The following is a 26,934-nucleotide window of genomic DNA, read 5'->3' as shown; positions in this document are numbered from 1 at the left end:
GTGACTAGAGGCCTTATTTAAAGCACTTCCTGCTTGTAACAAAGGCTAAATATGTTATATAAGAGTGGCGCGTGAACACACTTTCCCACGGCGACCGTCCGAAGGGCCGCTCGCCGGGCGGGTTTTAGCATTTAATTGGCAGAAGAAAGTCGTTCGAACTCGCAACTCCACGGCAAACGAGTTCCGCGAACTTTGATTTTACGAGCTATTTCTTTATTTGATTGTTTACTCGCAAGGCCCTTCCTGTTGTATATTTGGATATATGTTGTGTTCTCGGACAGGTTTAACCTCAGCCTATTAATGTTCTACTGCTAAACGCAGCTCCCCTCAAGGGTGAGAGGGTTTTAGACCTTCAACGTTGCTCCAGTAATGGGTGGCGGGTTGAAATGCTTAATTAGTCACTCATTTTTTGACGCTCATAGCAAGCTCTATGTTTTTAAGAGAGAGGTCCCGGGTTCTTTTCCCGGCAGAGGTTTTGGGAATTAATATTTTCTGAATTTTGTTTGGTCTGGTCGGCCGTGGCTAATTATCACCCTACCGACAATGACGTGCCACTAAGCGATTTAGCGTTTCAGTAAGATGTCGCGTAGAAACTGATTAGGGGTAGGGGCTTAATATAACTGCCCTTACCATCTTCAAAGTTGGTAACGGCGTCATAAATTACCAACAGATGTTATGGCAGTCAAGGGCTAACTTTTGGAATTAAAAATATATATATATATCTAAAATCTATATATATATATTTGAATGTGTTATTTTTATATCATTATCACTTCAGTGTTTGTTGCTTATAGTACGCTGGCATATCATTAGACTAAAAATGTTTTTAGTAAATACTATTTCGCAACGTTTATAGACTTATTGATTACGGCTGAGGCCAAAAAGAGTGCTTTAACAAACTTTATTTTGCAAGTAGGTATTCCACCTGCAGTCCCTGAAATTATCTTGTAAACTGTCACCACTAAGCCGACTTTAATTGAATACGAGGTCAGTGGGTACCTAATAATTATTTCGATTCGTAGGTCAGTGACATTTATTTGACTTCGTATTAAAATTTAAAATTATGAACCACCCACGATTACAGCAATTTAAAAAACTTTCACATTGTGCCCAAGTGGCCTATATTCTTAAAACAAGTATATCAAGACTAAATCAATAATCCCAAAGATGGCAAATAAGCTATCGCGGCGTTCAGTTGTCTTGCTGTATTTTTACTGTCTTTAGCCGGGCTGTTCTTCGGAGGGCTAAATCATTTAGATTGAGACTTTCATAAGACGCTTTTGCAAGTTGAAATCTAGGCTTCTGGCTTCAGACAGTTTATTTCACCGGAATGAGTTGAGTTAGAAAAGAAATAAACTTGGCGTTAATTGGAATGAAAAGAAAAAGCGGGGAAAATGACAAAATTGAGAATAAATTATTCGTATACTTAGAGCAATGCTAGCCAAAAGAAATTACAATCGATTGAAAACAGATAGAGAAAATTAACTGAAAACCGTGATAGCGAGATCATTCATGTTTTACATTACATTCGTGTGTCGTGTGTGTACATTTCCCTGAAGCAGTAAATTTATACGTTTCAAAGTAGAAGCGTAGGAATAAAGCTGAATCTTTCCGGTGGCGGCTACATTTAGCCGATTGGAAATAGAAGCGGACGGACGCCCATCGAGAAATAAATATATTGGCCTAGGGCGACCAGACTTTTGGTAACTAACTCGTGTTCTTCACTCAGTCTACTTATGTAACACACTAATATTAATCTAATATTAGATTACTAGTGCGCCGTCATTTATTATATTGTAAACACGCTGACATTTCATTTTCGTTTCTGTTATGACAATATAAAAAATTAAAAAAGCTTAAATGGAATTTATTTTATGCTCCTTTTTAGAAACTACTACTCTCTTCATCTAATTGTCTAAAATCGCGATGTTAAAATCGACCATGCCTTTAATAGCGTAGGATATAATTCTTCGGTTTGGGGGGGTTCGTTATTAGGAGTTACGAAACTTCCGTAATATGGCATAATTATTGGGATTGTAAAAATATTTTTTCGTTTTTAGACAATTCTGATAACAGAAGCTTAAGCAGCTTGCCAGAGTTGCTTGCTTGCTAAATTACTTGCCAGATCCAAATATACTCATAAATAAATAAATAAAAATAAAAAAAATAAAAAAGCCTTTTATTTCTTCATACATATACATAGTTTCATATTCACTATCTTTAATTTTTAGTATATAAAGTGAAAATAAATAAACCGTTATAAAACCGGTATATAATAATAGTTATAATAATTCAATAAAAAAAAAAAAAACTCCGTTATGAAGAACCCTTTTTCAAGGTCAAGGCCTCCTCCAGAGACAGCCAGAGCTGCCTGTTTTTTGCTTTCAGCATCCAGTTTGGTCCAGCCACGTTTTTGATGTCGTCCTCCCACCGATAGTGCGGTCTACCTCTAGCACGGTTACCTGATGGGCCTGGCCATTTCGTTAACCTGAGGGTCCATCTATTGTCGGTTAGTCTAGCCACATGACCAGCCCACTTCCATTTTGCTTTTAGAGTATAGGCGAGGACAATATACTCATACACAAATTAAAATAAATGTTTACTTACAAATATAAAACATCCATAACTCTCTATGAATACTTAAAATATAGTCATCCTATTTTCTACAGCGAAAATAGTGTTACGTTTTGGGATGTGGAGCGGCCAGTTGGGTTTTACGGTGTTCTGTTTATAGGCCTCCGCGTGCACGGGGCTATGTGGACGTGGCCTTGTTTAAAACGGTTTTATGGATTTAAAATTCAACTACAAAAAACAATTTAAGAAAGAAACCTTTGAACCAAAAAATAAAACGAAACATAGATCATAATAAAGATAAAACAAAAAATACTTCTTATTTTTATTAGTATTTTGCAAATACTTACACTCGTCGAGTTGCCCTTATACTTATAACATATTGTGTAATGACCAATGCAGAAAAGGGAGAGTAAAGAGATTTTGCTGCGATAATCCTATAATAACTCAATAATTAATTTACCGTCTATCAACTTTGGCTCCTTAAAGAGACTTTCCGATATAAATAGTTGCCTTTATAACTACTTTAAGGCCCGCCTTTAATAGTCTCATCGAAATTGGTTCAGCCATTCCCGAGACAAGCATGTCCCGAACAAACAGATACCTTGTTAAAAATATGGCTAACTTTTTAATTTTTAATGTGTTCATATAATATGTACATTACTCACATTATTGATACTGCTTACTTAGTTTTCAAACTTAATGCAATTTTACTCTAATCTATTCCGATCACTGGCTGAACTAATTAAATATATTATAAACGCAACATAGTATTAGTTCGTTCGTGACATATTACTAGACGCACTTGAGTACATATCATTAAAATATTTGCAGTCAGAAGTGAATGACGAATGACAAAATGTATGATTAATATTCGTTTGGAAGTTAATGAATTGTGTAATGGTGGAACATCTTGTGTCTATCTCTATTATACTAATAATAAAGCAGAATTTGTTTTTGGTATGTTATTTGAGCGCTAATCTCTGGAACTACCAGTCGAATTGTCAAATTCGACTGGTAGTTCCAGAGAATATATAGCCTTTTTTGTATTTCATAGCCTAATTCTTGCTTGTTCTTACACTATCATAAATGAACAAAAAAAAATTAAAAAACATTTACTTTAAGTATTCAGTCAAGACAAGTCAGTCTCTTTGTAGTGACTCTACCACCGGTTCGGAAGGCAGATTCCACTGAGAAGAGCCGGCAAAAAACTCAGCAGATTGCTCTTTTCCAACATCATTTTATAGTTTAACAATCTTTAGAATGTTTCTGTTTTGTGTGAGATGAGAGCGGAGTGGCATGCTTCCAAGCAGCCTCGTTAAGGAATCCATCAATCGTGTAGTAACCACGATTGGTTAAATGTGTTTTAATAAATTATTTAAAGTCAGTATTTAAATTACTGTGTTGAAAAAAAAAAATTAAACATGTTATATTTAAACAGCTTTAGCAGCCTATTTAACATGCAAATTGGTAGCGAGGCAAGGCATACTAAAGTCCAAAGACGTCTCGAGGTCATCATCCGATATTATATAACTGATTAAAAAAAAAAAAGAAAACCGAGGCCTTCGGCTGACTCGTGTGCGAACAACAATTTTACCTTCCGTCCTCCAGGATGCGTGTGTTACCAGCCGTAACTAATAACCCACCTGTAGTACGAGGTGGTAATGTGATTTTCGACGAACTCCCTGACGCGGCGGTTAGCGCTGTGAATTTAAGCGGGAGGTCCTGATTTCTATTTGAAATTTATAATTTCTGAATTTTCTCTGGTCTGGTCTTGTCGGAGGCTTCTGCCGTTGTTAGTGGTAGTACCACCCTACCGACAAAGACTTGCCGCTAAACGATTTAGCGCGCCGGTTCGATGTCGCGTAGAAACCATAGTTTTACTTCCATCCGTGCTCTAAGAATGGTAAAATCTGTTGGAGAAGTCAAACATTTTGTCTTTTCCCTGTGAAGAAAATGTCTCCTGCGAATATTTGCCGAATTTGACTTATCACGTACACAGTCTTTGTCTGACTCAGTGTACGCATAAGCGTTAGGAAACCCATATAAAGTTTCCAAGGAAAAAACACATTTTCCGCGAACAAAACTATGGCAGGCTCGTTTAAGTGCTCGCGTGCGTAGTCTAAAAATAGATTTCCATAAATTAGAAGTGTATTGTTTTCCATTTCACTCTCGCATTGCATAAATCGATCCGTGCAAGGGAGACGAATGTATGTTTACGGGCGGGGCGCGTCCTTCACTTGTCGCGTTTGTTGTCTATTTTTATACCTGGGGGGTGCGGGGTGCAGGGCGCGGGGCACGCTTTGTGTTTTGCTCTTTGGTATTAATATAAAATAGCTTTGAAGCCGTAAAGAAGTTAAAACCAGCCAATTAAACCATTAATAAAATATAAAAAACTTTGCTCAAAGATCTTTATCCTATTAACAGAACGGAGAAGGTAATATGCTGATAAAGTTAGTAGTTTTGTGTTATTGATACCAGTTTTTGGAAAACTACTGGTTTTAAAAACTAGGTTATACGATATCATATATAAATACAAAGGGTATTTTTTAATGCTTATATAAATGACTATAAAGCGTTTATATAACTGATAACATCATTTAACCACATAAAGCGATTTCGATGACACTCGATTATTTTTCACAAGAATACACAACTTAAAATATGCTTTAAAATCAAAAACAAACGCGGACGAAGTCGCGAGCAAAAGCTAGTGTTAATTAAACTTAATTAATAGCAATAGTTTTTTATAACTAGGTTAATGTCAAACTAGAATGGAACATGTGAATTACATAATGTTATGCAATGCTGTCTAAGTTATGTGTTAGTAGCAAATAACTGTAAGTGATATATATATGTACCGATTTAAATTTAAATCTGTCACCATTATCTTAATCGCTGATCCGTTATCGTCGACTAGATCTCGGCTTAATATAGACATCCGTAGATACAGCATGGCGTAGTGTGGGTAGCTGAACGCTAACATTTGCCTAATCTATTTATAATATCACATTATCTTGATCGTATATGTACGTACACATAATACCTATGTCGTCCTATTAATTCTGCATACATTAACATATTTCACGATAACTTCTAATGCGGACTGCTGTTTGACACGTGCAGAATGGTTGTGCGAAAATGGTTCGTCATATCCTACTTTTGTGTAAAAAAAATATAACATTTGTAAGAAATATAAATAGGTACGTTTGATAAACGCTTTGCATATTAAATGTTACGCAGTTATTATAATTATATGATAGTTGAAAAGTATGTTGTTTATTAAACTACATGTTATATTATTCCATATTTTAATGAATATGAATATAAAATAATAATAAAAACCAAAACTTTTTAAAATTTATTTATAATAGGTTCTATATCTATGTAGCATAAAAACATTCCTAAAGTTTAAAAACGGTGACGTAGACTCCCGTAGTAGATTTCGTAGATGTGCTACAGTGCCAGTAGCTTTTTCCGGGTTCGTAGAATGTTAACGATTTGTGGTTCTTTGAATAAGTATTTGGTTAGGTTCGAAAATTCATCTGCGGTAATGGTTTGTTATTCCTGAACAAGAACACAGAAACACTCTTTGTTCGCAAAAAATCACTTCTGTTGACACCAAGACACCACACACACCAGACACACCAATAAACATACTTTGACATGAGCTTCATTGTATTATTAGAAACCTAATACTAACAGATATATTTTTTTTTAATAATGGTCAACAATAAAATATAACTGATAGGAATCATATCCAATAAGTAAAGAGCACGATCCGGGTCGCTTCTAAATTTAGAATTCTATAAATAGCCCCCCCCCCCGGTCCCTTTCCCCACCGATGTAGGTCACATTTATTCGTACACCCTTAGGTGAGCACAGCGCTGTGCTTGGCTTGGACTATTACCTTTTTTATCCTAATTTATTGGAAGACATTTTATTTAATAACTTATAGAAACGCAGAAACCAAGAGACCTTAGCTTAGACCTTTAACCTTATTAGTTTGTTAACAAACATTTTTTTGAAACCTTATGGTAAAAACACAAAAAGAACCGTCTTAGAATTCTTCTGTTTAAGAAGGTTGCGAAATTTTATATAATGAGAGAAGGAATTAAAATACTACAAGTCTATGAGTACCACAACCATATTGTGTTAAAGCCCGAGGTTTCTCCTTTTAGTCGTAGTTAAGTTTAGTCGTTAAGACACCTATTTCGAGGAATGGGTGTGTATTTTTTAGTTCAACACAAGTTTGCCTTCGACTGCTATATCACTTGTTGGGGAAATATGTTGCAGGCTAAGATTGCATATAGTCAAATAGCATGGTATGGCAACGCCACCTTAAAATCCTTAAACGTTGCCGCTTTTGTTCCTACGGTGGTAACTTGCCACAGCCGAAGCCTCCTACCAAAAAACATAACAATATAATAATAATATCTTCAGAAAACTGTAGTGCGTTTGGTATGTTTGCGGAGAACAGAGTTGATGGCTTAATCGCAATTATCAGAAAAAATATCGCGTCCCACAAACGTAGGATCGAGAGCAGCTGCAATATTGTTCTGAAGGACGGTGTTTTTAACTTTAGTATATAGTAATATTCATTATATTAACTAACTTTATATCTATATATAAAGTTTATTGTGAATTTCTTACAAAGGGACCTTTGTAGTCTGAAATGCAATACAATACAATACAATACAATGAGTGAAATGATGATGATGAAAATGGTTTAGTTTATTTTAGGCCTTTAAAGAAAAAAGGTGTCATAAAAACGTTGTGGTTACAGAGATGGCGCACGAGAGCGCCAGCGGTGCGGAGGGCTCGCCGCACCACACGCCGTCCCCGCCGCACGCGTCGCACCTGCCCGCAGACTCCAGCTTCCACCACCAGATTATGCAGGTGAGACCTGCCACCCTACTGCAACCTCTGTCGAACGCATTACCAATTCAAACCGGACGGAACATACAGGCTTGCATTGAGGTGTCTGTTAAGCTAAGCCTCAACCAACCAACGCGTCCAGCCCGGGTTAGCGCGATGTGTAATCACAACAAGAATTTCGTAGAAGTTTTTTCACAACGTTTATTCTGCCGCAAAGCGGTAACCATGGCACCTTTGGTCGGTACCGTAGTTGCCGTACCGTATGCCTCAGGTTTATGGACACAGGGCAGCACGTTGCAGGATTTGCTCCTTGTAGTGCTGCCGGTGCAGATGGACCATCTGCTTAGTCCGTCAATTATTACCTACTATAAAAAAAAACAAGTTTCTTGTGATTGGACGCGGGCTAGACCAGTTGTTGTGGCGTAGGCTTTAGATTATCATTGTCTATGGACTCTCAATACAATGCAAGACTCACCGCTCTAAACTCCGCCGTTCCGAATTTGCTGCCTTACTATGCTTTCCAAATCAAGTGTACAACTGCAATTATCAGCTATGGAGTTTACAGGCCGATAGTCTTAATCCTAAATATATCTGGCTACAATATGAATTGTCATAAAAGTAGTAATTCTTAAATTATTGTTTTATTCATTAGCACATATTAATGAAAAGCCGCGAAAGATTAATGAACATCTCGAATCTAATATCTAGTTTAATTATGGAAACACGTGGGATCATAAAGTCAAACTCAAAAATACCTTTATTCAAGTAGGCCCATAGGTAGCACTTTTGATGCGTACATCACATGAGAATTACACGGTAGTGAGATGATGGCGATAACCATATTTGTAAACTTAAAACTAAAGCTACTCATACTTATAAATACTGGATAAAATTAAACTTTGCTAATCTTATAACTGTATTATTTCGGTCTTCTTGTTTTTAAAAATCGTGATTAGTGATAAAAACGCATTAGTATTGATACACAAACTTTTACTCGTATGTTCTAAAAATATGGTGTACAAGTACAATTAAGTACTGTCACTGGATTGAGATAAATTTAATATTTTAATGAACTTCAATAAAATGTAAATTGAATTTAGTATACAGTTTTGGTATTCAGCATAACTATGTAATGGCCGAAATTAAAATACATAAACTCCTATTTTTATAGCGTATCGTTCGTATTTTTTCTGTGAATTCTACAGCTGCTTTTTATTTTTCAAAAGCTTAAACCTATCTCATTATACTATAGGTAAATTAACTAATTTAACGACTACTACTATTAAAAGGTTTTGTTGGTCGTACACTTATTTGAAGGGCATAGTAAACTGTTTACCACACCGTAATACGCCTTGGAGTCCAGGTAATGAAAATACATCAGAGAAAGAGTTAACAAACAAGAACTTATTATATAAGAAACTAGCGGACCCGCGCGCCTTCGACCGCGAATGAGTCAACTTCAAAAAGTAGTCGTATGTTGTCGCGGACTGTTTTATAGAACTTTAAAGAAACAATTCCGATGTACTTACCTCATATATCCGTAGTTTGGCGTAACGTTTACTGTTCACGCATCGCACGCATCGGAATTTCTCTCTTTTTTGTCGTAGCGTGATGTTATACAGCCTTAATTGATACTACCAATCCAAAAAAAATCTTAATCAAAACAGCGTTTTCTGAGATTAGCGCGTTCAACTAAACAAACTCAAAAGCTTGATAATATTTCAACTATGCCTATCTAAAAATACCTCGTCAATCTAAAACTGCGTTGCGCGGATTTCGAAAGACAAATGCGGAAAAAAGCGATGCTATCCTGTGTATGAGTTGTTTGCTTTTCCGGGATAAAAAGAAGCCTATGAGCTGTTCCAGGATGGTACGCTTGCATTCGATCGTTGTCCCATGACTTGCGACGTGCTGTTATCAGTGAAGATTTACGTCCTTTATATCCGACAATATTTATTAGATCTTCATTAAAATTAGACAATACATGCTTAATATACACTTTCAAATAAAAACAGAATTATTACAATCGATTCAAATTTAACGGAGGTATGAAGTAATATTGATAAAAAATTTCATCCCATTTCCCGGAGGAAACTCACTGTTTATCGGGATAAAAAGTATCCTATATGTTGACCCGGAATATCAGCTACAACTATACCAAATTTTATTTGAATCCGTTCAGTAGTTTTCACGTGATGCCCGGACAGACAGACAGACAGACAGACAGACAGAAAAAATTAAATAAAAATCTGTTTTGGACTCAGTATCGTTTATAAAGCATCCCCCGGTCAAAATTTTCAAAATATATTAAATGTACACAAATCTTCCAGTTACAGATTTATTATAAGTATAGATTAGCATCATTCTGAAAATAAATATTGTTTACCGGAATTTCGATTCTACGCTACACACCACCGGCGGCTTTACATCTTTGCAAAGCCGGCGGCTTTACATCTTTGCAAAGCCGGCGGCTTTACATCTTTGCAAAGCCGGCGGCCAAGCCGGGTTAATTACATGGCGTTATAAACGGCATTGATACATGAACAGTTTAAAATTCTTACGGTACAACCTTGTCGTTTTATAGGTATATCTCGTTAGGATCTGCATTCCAAACCGATGTTAGAGTAACACAGCTCCCCTATTAAAGATAAGAAATATATTTGTATTTTTAATGAATGAAGCATGTAAAAAAAAATTTTTTTTCAGACATTTTTCGTAAATTCGATGTATTAATTAAAATAACAAAGTGAATGACGTTCTACCAATCAGTAGTTAAAATATTTTTTTTTTTTACGATTCTTAACTAAAATAACTTTTATGGTTGTTTTTGAAATTTGCTCGCTTCGTCTAGACTACGAAATATATATATTTTTTTAAATCAAACTACCAAACTGGTTATGTTTTTTCCTCAAGTTCTCTATTAAAATACTTCAAGGCAAAAATAATTGTGGAGCCAGTTACCTCAGATCTCAAAGAGTTGTTGTTCGAGAATGCTTATAGCCAATGGTTCGCCATCAGGATTTGAATTCTGAAACTATCTTAGTTATGCTACAAACATAATAGTAATTGTTAGATGTAATTTTGTCAACTTGTAAATTTGAACTATATGTTTTATTGTTCTCAATTCATGATTGTAGGTATAAATCAAGTGAGGATACATTAAATAAGTTGGTATTTAAACCAATCGTTATATAAAACGAAATAAATGCAACTAAATGTTATCACATTAAATAACTGTTAATTATTGGGTAATACTTAAGACTTATAGTATATCTTAATTTTAATTACTTACTGGTTTTTTTTCTTTATTTATTTATTTTGTGTTAACCTCTAAATTTTGTATGTGGGTCCCCGATCTGAAATAAAATCATTTTATTTTATTTTTATTTATTTACATCTACACTAATTATTATATTCAAAACGGCCTGTCTGCTATTTCGAAATAACGGCACTTTACATTTGCTCCGCTGTCAGTTATACCAACACAAATATTAATAATCGTAGATTTTTTGCTTGTTTATTAGCGGCACGTCAGCTGTCGATTACCAACTAACTCTGTCGATAAAATAAAAAGTGTTTTGAAACATATATAGAAAACTGCCGCAATGTTAAATTCTCAATCAAAATATATTTGGTGATCCGAAAATCCGCCTTAAATACTCTCGTTATATTTTTTCAAAAAAATCAAATCATATAAACACCGCCTCGGGGCTTGGTTTAATGTGAATATATAATAATAATATATATAACTATACAAAGGTCTAGATTTGGCAGTTGTGGTTGGAATTTCGTAACAAATTTCGTATTAAGAATGAAGTTCGCCACCAGTGTCCGGTTAGCAACCGAAAAGTCGCACGATTCCAAAGCAGGGTTGTATAATATAAAAATATTATAATTTTTCACTACGAAATATTTCCTACGGAAAAAAAGACTCGCCCGTTGGCGTCTGTTATCCGACCAGTTTCTCGGTACCGGTCGATTCTGAAAACAAGAGCATGTTGTGAGTTATGGAGTTATTAATATATTTTAGGAGTTAATGATATTTAGACATGAAAATTGTCGTTCCGAAAATAATAGTGATCGCTTGAATGTATTCGGTAATTAACTTTATTTAACACTGTTTGCGTAGTTTGACATTTCCCGGTATATTCATCATAATCAGTCTTATTGATGACTCACTGCCAATCATAGGCCTTTCCTTTGTAAGTAATCAGGGATATGTGGATACTCGACTCAGTAAGGGTTGTGTGTATCTTTAAATTTTCGTAATCATTATTAACTAGCTGTCCCGCGTTCTTCGTCTGCGTTTATTATGGTTGTAGAACCGTTGTTTTCCTTGGATTATAAGAAGCCTATGTTACTCTCCGTCCTTCCAACTAGCTCTATGCAAAAAATCAATTTGATTGGTTGCTTAGTTTGGGCGTTAAGGAAGAACAAGCAAACAAACACTCTTTCACATTTATAATATTAGTGAGGATGGTGCAGATAGTCCAATTTACCCTGACCTTTTCTGAGTGCAGCGTGCTTCGTCTCGACTCTCGGTTTTAAAAATGGGATGGGATATTTTTATAAATTTCCGAGCACGCGTTATAAATAAAGACATACATACAAACACACGTACATAAACTCGGAACGTGGTCCGACCATCTGCACACATGTAGATACTATATTTACACGCGTCCGTGTATAATCCGGGGGATAATTTTAGCAAGCGTGTCGATCCGGCCTCAGGGAATCCGTAAATATAACGCTCAGCGGTATTGCAAATTTGAAAACATTCGCCCGTTATCGCCCGCCGCTGATAGGATCAAATATCCGGTTGGTGATGTAAAAATACCGGCACTGCAGCTGTTTGGCTGCGAGAGAGTTCCTCTCAATGAAGACGAGACACTTTGGCCCGCTGCCTCGAGCGCTCTTCATTGTATCAGATAATCTGATAAAATATTATAATTAAAACTTACAAAGGTAGTAAAAGGTACGCCGCCTTCCCGTCTGCGAGATAAAAGTTATTGCACTGCGCTAAAACGTTGAAAGGCACCGGAGCGCGCTCTACGATATTGCGTTCGTAATAAACATACGAAAGTTTCGCATTTACAACTCGGTGCAAAACACTTCAAAAGTGCATTTATCCCTGGAATGAATCCAAGCTATTTACACGTCAGATCTAATGCTCATATCTACTTGTATTTCCCTGAAATAAACGGGATGCGGTGCACCAAAATGTCTCAAACTGAATGCACCGTGAATTTTATGATTTCTAAATCATATTTCTGGAGATAGCGTCTCCAGTAAAAACATAAAAAAACCTACTTCTCGATTGGATTGACAAATAACAAAATGTATTCAAATAAAAAAAAGTGTTGATTATCTATCTATAGTATAAATGTTAATTATCGCCTATTTATGTCCCACTGCTGGGACCAGTGGCGTGCACTGGGTTTTTGACCAGGGTATGCATAAAGAAGGAAGGTGCCATAAAATGGAAAAATCCTTCGCATTTATGAGTCATATAAAAATTTCAGGGTATGCAGTGCTTTTGTGCATGTATGGAGTGCACGCCACTGCATAGGACTCAATGTACACCCCAATATACACTCAAATAACACCTCTCTCCTGTAGGAGTATCGGAGAGAGGTGTTAAAGATTTGATACCTCCAATGCAGGTTGGCTTTAATGGCTATACTATCATAACGTGTTTCCTGAGATACGAGGGCGGTTAGACAGTTACTCGACAGACAAACAAAACAATCCTGTAATACGAGGTCATAAGCCATAACGACATGAAAAAAGTAGGTGTACGAACAAATTGGGTTACTCAACGAATAAGCGCCGTGACATTGTGGCGTCGTCGGTAATTGAAATGTCAAAACAAAGCGGCGTCGCGATCACTATCGGCGCATGATTCAATGAGAAGATTTGAACGTCAGGTGCTCTGTACTCTCGCGGACAGACAAATCGTGGCAAACTTGTTATACTGCAATTTGAGACGACAAACTTAACCGTTCTCGTATTGAGAGGTTATAAATTTGACGTCGTGACCTGAATTTTTTGCGTAATTAAATTTCATAGGCAAAGAACACTGAGCCCATTGGTTGCCACAGGGTATCTGTTAGCAAAATCCTTTGTAGAAGTATAAAATAAGTTGGGCGTAAAATTTAGGCGCATGCTCGCGGTTCTTTTAGAATATTCCATGAAGAGCCTTCGAAAAAGATTTTCTACATGGGTATTTTATTGTATAGAAATGAATTATAAGAACGGCGGGGGTATTGCTAAAGTATTTTCTACCGGACAGCCATTGGACGTGAGAGGAAAACGAGTGCGGGAGTGGCTAAAAACCTTACACTAAACCTAAATGGTTACAGTACAGAGCCTCTTACAGATACTTATTTTTCCTATAAGTCACCAATGCATTTGTTTCGAACAATTATATCACTATGATGCTCACTTGTACCCAAAAAATTGAGGTTTTAATATGAATGTTTAGCCATCAGCCCATTGTTTCGCCGTAGTCGGTTTAAAAAGAAAATTCTATATTTTGACGCGGCCGCCGCCCACCGTCGCGCGCAAAACATCCGTCCGCGCGGGCTATTCCAGGCCCGCACGCATTCCTACGCCCGCCATTTCTTTTTTCCATCGCACCAAAATAATGTTCGCGACGCCAGAAATATGCGCAGACGCCAACACGGCACCGTTTTGTATATGTATTTGCCATATTGTGCCTCTATCAAGGCTACGTTATACGTGAATCTACAGATCTGAAACAACAAACGTATTCAATAACTCAGTTCCTTATTAAAAATTTACTATGGAAATATAAAAAAAATCTGTACTATATTGCGAAAATCTTTAACGGCCTGCAAGTGGTAAGGTTACTTCGTCGGTTGCAGATAATCGTTGCAAATATATATCATATGTAAATTTCCGTATCAAATTTAGATGACAATATTTATGACATAATTATACTTTCGATGAAATCGACTTTTCAATAGAGTTGGATCGGCCGTAGTACATATGAGTACGTTTTCGATAAATCAAATAAATAAATATATTACTAAAATACACACATCGCAATCTAGCCCCAAAGTATTGTGTTATGGGTACTCAGATAACTGATGAATATTTATGAGTAACATACATAAATACTTATAATATACAGATAATGCGTTATAATAAAACATTCAATGTTAAATACATTACAAACCTTTTTTTACTACAAACGTAGAAAACGTAGAAACGTAGAATCTCGTTACGCCAAAGAAGTATCGCTACATGCGTTAGAAGTACCCACAGTTTGACAGCAATGATCTGTTGTTTGATACGTAATAACCACTCTGGTCGCTAGTATAATAATAAAACTAAGTACATTATTTTGTATGTGTATTTTGGATTCATATTGTACGTAACGATGGGGCTGACATAAAGGTAACCTATAAAAGTCCCTTAAATCATTAGATTTAAAAAAAAGGATAAAGAATAAAAGTACATTATTTATGTTCGCCTCTTTTTCGAATTGTATCGATATATACAATAACATATTGTTTCGAGTTGCATTTTGTTACCTCTTTCTATAAAACTTTACGTTAAGAAATACTTTTAATATTTCAAAGCTAGACTCCAGCGGATGGTCGCGGCGTGGTAAGTAGGCGAGTGGTATATCTACATGTGTTTCCTCTCCTTGTCAGAGTCAGAGCCCGAGAAAGAACCATATCGCGGAGAGGGCGAAACAGTCTTTAGACAATAATTTCCTGTTGCAAGTGAGTCCTTAATTATACATATGTGTGCGTGTACAGAAGAGACCGTGTCAAATTCAACCACTACACTGATAAATGCTATTCTGGAACATTACAAACAACAACAAAAATACACTATAATTATTCTAACAGTTTTAGGAAAAGTTATTAACCCGTCCCATCCCGCGAATTGCATTTCACGAATATTTTCCCCCATGGACTCCGGCTACAATGTTATTACTGTAGTAATGTGGGCCATAATGCATAAGAATGCACAACTGTTTTTTATTGAAATGGGTGAACGCTTTAACTTCATTCATTTGCTTTAACTTCCCGCGCTACGATCCGAGAATATTCCTCTCGTAATTTTAATACAATGAGAGTAATTTCAAATGTTGGCAAGATACCATGAGCTATATTAAGCAAGTTTTAATGATACACCCGCGGGCTCCACGACGCTTTCTAAATTAGCCGGTATGACAATAAGTGTAGTATGTGCCATATGGCAATACTGCTAATACTATTGTGATTTATTTATTACTACAAGTAGGTATGTATATTTAATTTCTCGACCTAGTTGTTTACGTATACATATTTGATTTTTAATTTACTTTAGCCAATCCATTTTAACTTTCGTGTACTTATCGATACTAATATTAAAAAGGTTAACAAATGCTCCAAAATTTAAAGCCTATTTTAAAGTCTCGGAGGTGGGCGTGATCACTGTCATACTTTTACAGTGATCATAGTTTCATTCATTAGCGGTTAAATTATGTTATTGTTCACAAATAATTAAAATAAATGAATTAATCTTTGAAACTTAAACTAGATATTATAAAGCAAAAGAGTTTGTATGCATTATTTCTATTACTTAAGAAACTATCGTTCCCATCAGTAAATATAAATATTGAATTTCGATTACAACTTTGTGGAATCGGTTAAGAACCGGCTAAGTGCTGCTTGAACTTTCTCACGAAGGGTTGGCGTTCAGGTCGCGAGGCATATAAAACATTACATAGTTACATAAAGACCAAAAAAAAAGAACCCTGTACCCCCCTATAATTTTCAACTGTTGTGTGGATCCAGTTGGAAAATACATTCTGTGAAAATTTCAACTCTCCCTGCCACATGGTATGATATACACAGTGTACGTTGACAAACGGACGGACAGACGGATAACAGAGACTTTTGTAACCTTATTTCTTTATACAAATAGGCCCAACTCTATAAATGTACCTTTTAAAACCTAATTATTATATAAATGCCCGAATTGTAAATTTTATAGGAAGGCTATACTAGGCTATTTTTTGACTTACTCGTACGTCAGTGACAATTCAATCTCTCACTCTCCCAAATCCCAGTAATTACCATACACGTAATGTTCCATAATAAGCTAAGATTCGGTATCCGCAAAAGCAGTCATTTTATACATATCTGATAAGTGATAAGGCATCTTGTGTTCTTTTATGTTTTTTTTCCGTACTGCATAAAACTATGTTTTTGTTTGAATATGACTCTCTTTTTTATATTCTTTTGATAACTAATCTGTGTGTAATATTTGACTGTTGCAAAATTTACAATGAGGACCACGATCTAAGACATTAAAATCATACCTACACGTGTTTTTAACAGCATGTACCTGGTGTCAAAGCATGGTATGATTTCAATGTCATCAAGCATCAGGGTTCTGTAGGCTTAGAGTGCAAGTTTTCATGTAATAACGTCACATATACGTTACCGTAAATCTATCATTTGATATAAGAGGGCCAAACGTCAAAATTGGTCAACTTCAAACTAATTTGACAGATCTAGGTTACTAAAAACATTTGTTTTTGATTGATAAGTAAATAATGATGCGGAGCCTGGAGGGTTGCTTTGCAAAGTTGTTAGTCCGCACTGGGCCAGCGTGGTAGACTACGGCCTTAACCCCTCCTCATTGGGAGGAGACCCGCGCTCTGTATTGGGCCATGGTAATGGGTTAATATGATGAATGCCCCCTCTTGTAGAGTCGTACTTCTTATACTGCCGATTTGTATTTTACAAACATTTCGCTCGTAGCATTGTTTTAGGAATGTTGGGGAACTTAAACTGTAAAGCAAGGCAAATTAGGTCCATTTTACTCTGACATAACAGTGGTTCGCTACGTTTAGGACAAAAAAAAATAGATGCGTTGCCATTTCACAAATTACCCTTGATCCAGAGAAATGGGTTTGTAGTATCGAATAAAAGTGAGCGAAAATAACACTTGGAATGTGTTATTAATTTCTGGCATATAAAAGTCGTAGGTAGAGAGTTGGCCAACCTCCACTTGGCCGCAGTACTTTTAACAACATTTCATTCATGTAACCATCGATCACCCGCTGTTTAGCGCTAGCTCCGGAAGTTGACAATTAAACCACGAATTCCGAGTTAAAGAATTGGATAAACCAGACCTCGGTTTCAAAAATTGTTTCCAGTAAAAGCTTAAAGTCTTTTTCTACATAAATTAATAGCTTACCGAAACGCATGGCTTATCATTCATCAAAACTTTGTGCAACATAGTTTTTTTTTCACGAAGGTCTGGGTTGTGGTATTGCAGCGTAAGCCTTAGTTCTTATGGTACCTAAATACTTTTAAATTACCGTAATCATGTTTATTCCATGATTTTGTTAGACACACATCTCGTATGTGAAAAAACAAGCCGTCGAGTCTTGATACGCTATAACTTAGTTACATTAAAGTAGATGGTATCCAAAATGGGCTATATCGAAACACAGGGGTCAAAAATTAGGGTTCCATGAGATGTCAACGATAATTAATCTCATTTTCTTCAATTCATGATTCAAATTTTGGCTTTCCATGTGTATAATGGTTAGAAAATTAATTATAATTTAAGTGAATTGCATGATTACACCAGCTGTAATTACACAATACTAGTCAAGCAGGGGCTTAAAACATTTGGTGATCTCAGCATTAAATCTATATATACTCTCTTACGCACTCTACAGTAACGCAGCAATAACCATAACAGAACTGTCTTCGAGATATCGATCAACTATTTATATTATTAACGAACTAGATTCAATCTGCGACCTCCGAGGAGACTACTATTGTTTGATAACATCGCATGGCAATTGTCTGTGGTCACATCTAATGGATAGCATAGAGCCGTCTATTGTGTTTGGCAAGACTACTGCGTAGACTAACATAATGTATGTAGACGTGCTTATCTCACAGATGAAAACCGCTTTGAAGTGATTTGAAACAACTGTGTTGTGTGTATTAAAATTAACAAATTAATGATAATTCGACTGTACGTGAAACTTAAATTTAACTAAGAATATTAAGACTAAAATCAATCAATTATGATTTTTGTATTATCAATTTCGTTTAAGTTTCATATACAACCTGTTCATGTTAAAGGACGTGAGAACAATTTCTGCGTAAGAAAAGAACTTTTTGTGCGGTGTTTTATATGTTCACCCATTGAACTTTGACTCAGATTTGATATTTTCGGAGTCAAAATATTCATATTTTCACATTACAAATAAATATTTCAAAGATATCTACGGTGACAATGAAATCTAAAATATAGTCTTATTTTATTACATTAAAAGTCAACTTTTTTAAAGATTATTACAGAAAGCAATGAGCTGAATATAACTAAACATTAAATGTCCATTAAAGCTTATTTCCATTTTGTATTGTGATCCTAACCAATTTTATTAAGTAAAAATATGAATACTCTCCAGAAAGGTATTATGAACGATTTCATATCATATTTGAGCTGAGGGGACAATGCAATTAGTTTGCAATGCGAATTGTTCTTAGGTCTTTAACTAGGCTGCGTGGGAGCTAGTAAACCGCCACAAGAATGTTTGATGTGACGCTTTACGTTACAGCTGAAGAAGCAGCAACAGTTGCAACAAGAGATATTGTTGCAGCACTTCCAACAGCAGCGGCAGCAGCTGGCCGAGCAGCACCAGCAACAGATCAGGCAGCATTTAAAGGTAACTTGCAAGAAATAGCGGTATTTATAATTACAATATTTTTTTATAAAAGTGTTTTGTAATAATGGTATGCGAGAGTGAAACTGCGGCCATTCGCAGAATGAAATATTAAAATTTTTAGTAGCCGATCTGATTTGAATTTTAAAAATAAATTACTCGTAACTCACTCAACGTAACATTAATGAAGTCCTCAAGACGTGTAATCGTTTGCTCTGTGCAAATTTGAACTCCCTCGATTACGGTTCCTGTGATATTGCGCGCTGATAGGCTTTTAGGCTTAACAATCGGGATTTTGGGATGAGGATTAAGGTTGCGTTAAATGAAAGAGTGTATGAGGCCTAGTAAAAGATTAAACAAAGCAATGAGCCGCGGAAGAATAAGCAGGAATTTTATAAAATGAAAAAGATTATAATATGCAATGCTGTAATTATATATTTGGTAATACGCTCGATCGTAACGTAGGAAGATCTCCCTCCGAGCGGGTGATCGTGCTCGGGCACTGCGGTCCAACCTCTCATCTTTGGAAGTTGTATAGGTATATGGTCAATTTTTCTGAACACTTCTTTAGCTCGATGCAGGATCTTTGTGGTGCTATCTAGTTCGGTAATGTGCAGACAACATTAAACTCTGTAAGATTAGAATGACACCATTCTCGCGAGATATTGGTGTCTTGCATTTCAAATACAAAAGAGGTCAACTGTAGTTGCATGACAGCGACAAAGTGGAGGTAGCCATGCTTTCAAACACGCAATCTGTGTAAGAGCGCACTAGATTTAGCCAATAACAACAATTGTGACCTCACAATGTTGTCTCAATAAGCTTCTCAACATGTCTCTATAGAGTTCAAGAAAAAGGCGTAATGAAGAACTATACATAGAGCACAGACGCACTGACTTCCCGCACCTCTTGGGCCGAGGCAGAGCGTGGCGTTTTCCCACCCGCTAATTGGGGTCACGCTAGGTTAATGCGGTCGCCAGAGCGCATTATGAGTGATGTAAGTGCAGAATACGGGCTAGGCCATTCACGTCTATTTATACACGAAGCCTGCGACTACTAGGGATGGGCGATGCGGATCGTATCTTACATAGTTTAAAACAAAGTCTCTACCGCTGTTTGTACGCTTCGATATTCTAAACTACGGAACAGATTTTAATGCAGTTTTCAGCAAAAGATAGAGTCTTTCAACAGAAAGGTTTATGTGTGGTATCAAATTCAAATTCAAATTCAAATTCAAATCTTTATTTGCGTGATTGCAGGTTAACAAATTTGATCTTATACTAAAACATAACAAGTTACGTGCTACAATCTGCCATTCTATGGCATGCAAATTATAATAACACCTTAATTATAAAATTATTTTTCCAATTTATACAAAATGTCAGAATATTAAGGTATCAAAAATTATGAAATTAAATTACAATGTCAACTTAAAATTAAATAATGTAAAGTAAACCAAAATATAAACCTAGAAATACATTAATTTAAGCCTTTGATTTTAGATATTCGTCTACTGAATAAAATTGATGAAGCATAAGCCATTCAATAATTTTAATCTTAAATTTAGGCATCATGCATACTATAGTAGAGAAAAAAATAAAAGACAAAAATTTGTAAAAAGATGTCGTAACAAAGATATCTTTGTGCGCTTTAAAATTCAATTTTAAATCCCTTTTATTGCAAATATGGGTGGAATACAGATGGTCAAAGAAACTGATAAGTACGTACTGCTAAGATCTGCCATGGAGCATCCAATATACAAATAAAAATACATCTTCATTCATTATATTTAAAAGTCAAATATTTAAAGTAATAATAATAATAAAAAATCAATAACAGTCATTTACAACATAACTTACATTACGAACGCGGGCTAAGCCTAACGAGATATATTTAATAAACGTTCTACGGTATTGTATTACTTATTAGTCACCCCAAACTGCCCCACATCAGCACGGCTAGCGCCGGCAGAAGACAATTATCTCCCTCGGGAAAGTATAAAAACGTATCTTCTCCCACCGCTTTATTAACTCTTACAGCACTGCCGCACAAGTGGAAATAATATCCAAATAATATATGTTTAATAATAAACTGGGGGGTAGTCTTCTCCTATTCCATGTTCCTCCCATTCCTGCTTTAGCAGGTGGGACACGTTTATTATATGACAAGGTCAGGGAATATAATCGGGGCTTATAATCTCCTCTAAATTATGTGTCCTACCTGTGCTAGCCCTGCAGTATCTACATGCGAAGCCGGATTGTGTCTCTAGTATAGGTATAATATTGATATCAGTACAAAAAGATATCTGTATTGGATGGCACACTAACTTAATATCGAGCAGTTAGCTAAAAAATTGCAACGTGGTCGTGAGCAAGCCATTTCTTAGATTAAAAGTTGATCTTGTGACATAACAAAACTTCTTCTTGTGAAAACTGGAATTGGTATGAAATAATAAATGAATAAATAAATATACCTACTATGACAATACACACATCGCCATCTAGCCCCAAAGCAAGCGCAGCTTGCGTTGTGGGTACTAAGATGACTGATGAATATTTTAACGAATAATATACATAGTATAAACACCCAGCCACTGAAAAACATTCATGTTCATCACACAAACATTGTCCAGTTGTGGGGATCGATCCCACAGCCTTGGACTCTGAAAACAGGGTCGCTGCCCACTGCGCCAGTCGGCCATCAAATTAGTAGTCAAGCTTTTTGAGACAAATATGATGATATATTTCTAGCTGTGATTGTTTAAGATTTCAATTCAAACCGATACATAATAGTTTAGTTAGGTAGTGCTTGCGAATTTTGACAACGCCCATCGCCTGCCAGCGCGACGCTCACATCAAGAAACCTCGCGCGGAATGTTATTGTGCTATTTCTATAATTGTCGCGCCGCTGACATATTACATTACTTACGGTGCATCCATTTACAATAATAGACAGGTCCGCACGCTAATAATAAAAAAAGCAGCTCTATTTATTAACCGCTCCATTGCGAAACTTGTGATTGTCACGTCGCGATTATCGCGATTATTGTTAATGGCCTTCGATTAATAATAACTCGTTATACGTACATATGTACCTACGCTACATGACATTGTTGACATATACTTACCTCGAAAGTAATTTTTTTTCGTATACAAAATTTCATTCGCTAAAATCATAAGAGTATATCCCGACCAATTGTGTCGCACCAACCGCCTGCGTGTATACTTCTTTCACATAGCGTTCTCTCTGTTTTCACTCGGCTACTAACTTTTAGCGTGTTGTTAAATAGTCAATAGCCTCCTTCAAGAATTGGACTATAAAACGCTTTTGCAAACACGTTGGATAGTTGGAATTTAGTCAAGATTTACAGGTTTGACTTAGTGTCGGACGGTTTGTTGTGGACTTCTTAGACGTTTAATTTTTATAACATATCCCTATGAAAATTAAGTTTAATTTGCTGTACTCCGCGAAAAGCAGGAGAAACTGTGGTGTTATTTATAATTTCTTCAATTTTTATACTCCATACCAAACAGATCTTCGGCAATGTACCCTCTACGCACGTTTCGCTCCGAAAACGGAGCACCCTCAGAAGTTATTGACTTTACAATGAATAATTGTAAAGAACTATATATAGTTCTTTACAATATTACCGAAGATCCTTCTGGTGTGGAGTACAAAGATTGAAGAAATTATAAATTACACAATACTGATTCTCCTGCTTTTCGGGAGAGGAACTACAAAATTGACATCCACCAAATTCCATTTTATATTTATCGTATCACTTCCAAAACTATTTTCTTATTAATACGCAATGAGTCATGGTTTTCCAAGTAAATATCCGTGTAAACATTGGAATTATGTGCGGTTCGTGGACACTATCCAAAACTGTGCATCGTTTAAATCGTGTATTTAATTCCATTGGTATGTCTGACGCGAGAAACTATTTAAGTAAATAACAAAATACAGATAAACCGATATTATTTTGTATGGTATGGTAGCGGTGATAGCCCAGTTGGTACGGGCTCGACTTCACTTTAGGGGGGCCGAGTTCGAATCTCAGCACGCACCTCTAATTTTTCAAAGTTATGTGCGTTTTTTAATTAATTAAAATGTCACTTGCTTCAGTGGTCAACCATCGTGAGGAACCTGCATGCCTGAGAATTCTCGATTATGTTCTCAAAGGTGTGTTGAGTCCACCAATCCGCACTGGGCCAGCGTGGAGGACGGCCTTACCCCTTCTCATTGTGGGAGGAACTGTAGTGGGCCGGGAATGGGTTGATATGATGATGAATATGATGCATGATAATGATTATGATATGGTATTGGATTGAAATATACATATTGGATATTCCATCCAATACACTTGCTTACTGCCTCATAAGAAGCCTCTGATTTAATCAGGAGCGATGATTCTCGGAGTACCGAATCACGATCAAATCAGAAATGAGGACGTCCTTAGGAGGACTTGAGTTACCGACATATCTGAACGAGTCGCGCGGCTCGAGTGGCAATAGGCGGAAGAGTATCTGATGATCAAATGAGATTGTACTATCCCAATTATTGATAATGATCACTGACATCATAATTACAACATCGATAGATCGATCGATCGGCCGATACGACATGTACACATTGTTATCTATAAACATGCAATAATAATTTAATTTGTGTAATGACATAATTAGGTATTCTCAGTATTACCCCGAATTTATTTCAAAATAGTCTTTATACAATTGTACTAGTGCCAATGATTGAAACGTTTCATTTACCATGGTAAATTGGTATAATTTTCTCTTAATTAACGCACGCGCTCCAAATCTATGTGTAATTCGAACGTGTAACCCATTACGTGGTGAAAATTGGTGGTTGTGTTACAAACTGCTAACTACATATAAAAGAGCATGCCTTTGTCCAGCGATGGGACCAAAGTTTGCCCACAGATTACAATCATTATCTTATCTATTTAATGTCGCTCAACTGGGTATAGGTCACTTTGCCTGAGACAATTGATTAGTGATATAGAAGAAGGCATCGTTTCACAACCGTCAACCAGCCATTAAATATATAGGCAGGCTACTCGTTCTCCGGGCGTCTAATTAATCCAACAAAAGGGATGGTTTCGGTGTACGCCCTTAAAGTTGGGGGAGTCCCACATAGCCTCCGACCTGCCCAAGGGTCGAAGGAAACCATAAAAAGGTTATCCACTACGTTAAAATAAAAATCTAACGGTATTTCCTCTTCGTGCCTCATATTCAGATTTGCTTTTAGAAGCCGTTGCCATGAAAACTCATAATTTGACAGACACGATTATTTAATCATCGCAAATGTTGCTAGCAACTGTAGCATAGCAACAAAATTCCGAATTCTGTTGCTATTCAGACTGAACTTGGTCTCGTGACCAACACTAACTTCTCAGTGGCAATTCTAGCATGCTAATCGCGTGATCCAACGACACGTCATGCTGGCATGCCACTGACACAGGAAGCATGCTGATCTGCTACTTTGCTTACTTGTAGTTATGGGAGCAGCAGAAAGCGATGGAGGAGGCCGCGTTGCGCGAGGCGCGCGAGGCTCGCGAGGCGCGGGAGGCGCGCGAGCGGCACGAGCGAGACCGCGTGGAGCTGCTGCGGAAGAAAGACAAACACGAGCCCAGCGCCAACGCGTCCACGCAAGTCAAGCAGAAGCTACAGGTGACAGCCTAGCCGAATTGCAGGAGCGTCACCTAGTGACAGTGCTGTTTTCAGTATAATAATAATAAAAATTGTTTGATACACACAAAATAAAAGATAAAGCATAAATAGGTGTATGGAGACCGAAAGTTGCATAGAATAGTGCTTTATGTACAAATTAAGGGATACATAAGATATACAATTCACTTACATATAATTAACATATTCTGTAAGGTACGTGTTTTTTGATGTTAAGTAATAAATAGTTAGATATGTACGTTATAATACGAAAACATACTTAAACAAAACATACATATGTATGTATATCATATTTAATAAAACCATAGTCATAAAAGTATTCTCACTAGATGGCGCTGTTTTGATTCCATTCAAATTGTAGTTAACTCGCGATTGAATAGAATAGACATACTCACACTAAACACTCTGGGTGCATTTTCCGAGAGACTTTTAAACAGCGTGCATTTGTTCTAAGCTGTCATTCAAATATGAGCTTAATTGACAAGACAAGAAATTATTGTTAGATGGCACAAAATACCGTAGAAGCGGTAATAGTGATCACTTTCGGGAGGCCGAGTTCGAATCTCAGTACGCACCTATATCTTTTCTAAGTTACGTGAGTTTGAAGTAATTAAAATGTCACCTGCATGCCTGAGAGTCATAATGTTCTCAAAGAGGTGTGTGAAGCCCACCAATCCACACCGGGCTAGCGTTATGGAGTACGGCCTAAAAACCCTTCTCATTGTTGGTATGATGATGATGATGACACAATGAGTAGGATGCACAAGGCACGTTCAACAAAGCGATTACATCTAGCATTCGCTCGAACTACTTTCAATCTAGTATGACCTCTCTTTTATAATGTAGTAGTTTATCGAGAGAACAGGGTTAGAACCATTATTACTTTTACTCACTGAACAAAGATAAACGGCTTTTTTTGATCATATTACAGGAGTTCTTAAAGAAGAAACAAGCAGCAGCATGTGCAAACGGAACAATAAATAATTCACCCTACAGAAATTGGTAAATACCACGCATTATCCTATTTTTGTGTCAAAAACCATTGTCGATGAAAAAGCTGATAAAACCCATATTAGAAATCTCCAGTACATATTATTTTTTCAAATATACAACGTGCTAATGCAAACCGATATCTTCAATAGGGTGTCATGTGTAAAAACTAAGAATTTTTCGTTTCGTTTGTCTGGATAAAAAATATACTTCTTTTGATTTAATATTTTTACAGGGTCCTTGTTCCTTGTTCCTTTCGTTTGTTTTTTATAATAAATAAATAATAAATAAATATACTACGACAAATCACACATCGCCATCTTGCCCCTATGAAATATACTTATGCATCCTTCAATATTATTTCGTAATTCTGTTACACGTTGTATAAAATTAATATAAGATTGTGTCCACGACAATAAAAAATAAATACAATTCGATATACAGCACCACAAGGATAGAGATGCAGTAGTTTGACCGATGTTGTAGAGAAGTCGTTTTATGTCGTGGTAAATGCCGACATCGACTTTGTACCGAGGCGAGGAAGAGACCCTTACTGGCGTCCGTAGTAGCGATCCTTTCTCACCATGTCGCACTTACCGCACGCCTCTATATCCTTACTCTGCGGTAGTACTTAATGGACGTGTCTTTTACTCACGTTAATATGTTTTTTTCCTGAACGTAGTCAAATCTTAACTCCATCCATTGGCCCCCAGTTAGTCTCAATCAAAGTGATATAACGATTTAGAAGTAAATTTCAATGAAGGTAATAGTGTATAATGTTTGTCGTCTCCTCCCTCAAAGGGGTATAGTAAAATCGTCATCAGGGGAGTCCATAACGTCCACGGGCGCCACGGCCACGGCGCACCCCTACCGGCTTACCGCGCCCTTGCCCCTGACTCTCAACGCCGCGCCCCCGCAGCCCTCGCCCGCGGACTTCCCACTCAGGAAAACTGGTATGTGCCATCACTCATTACACTCACTTGTATTGCTCTTATGTTGTTGTCTTTGAGTGGACTAACTTTTTAATTAGAAGCGTATTTCTTACTTGGCCGGGCTGAAATGTGATCATCA

General features: G+C 36.6%; 1 protein-coding gene across 1 annotated transcript in view; it reads left to right on the top strand.

Annotated features, from left to right (window-relative positions):
- LOC120628916 (histone deacetylase 4) overlaps positions 1 to 26,934 on the top strand; it is a 109,529-nt gene that overhangs the window by 71,513 nt on the left and 11,082 nt on the right. The window contains 6 exon segments of the mRNA XM_039897586.1: positions 7,358 to 7,470; positions 15,132 to 15,203; positions 19,061 to 19,168; positions 24,682 to 24,855; positions 25,805 to 25,875; positions 26,665 to 26,816. Of these exon segments, the coding sequence (XP_039753520.1) occupies positions 7,358 to 7,470; positions 15,132 to 15,203; positions 19,061 to 19,168; positions 24,682 to 24,855; positions 25,805 to 25,875; positions 26,665 to 26,816 (690 nt within the window).

Source organism: Pararge aegeria, chromosome 13 (genome assembly GCF_905163445.1).
Source record: "Pararge aegeria chromosome 13, ilParAegt1.1, whole genome shotgun sequence".
Lineage (NCBI taxonomy): Eukaryota > Metazoa > Arthropoda > Insecta > Lepidoptera > Nymphalidae > Pararge > Pararge aegeria.
This window is presented reverse-complemented; position numbering and strand designations above follow the sequence as displayed.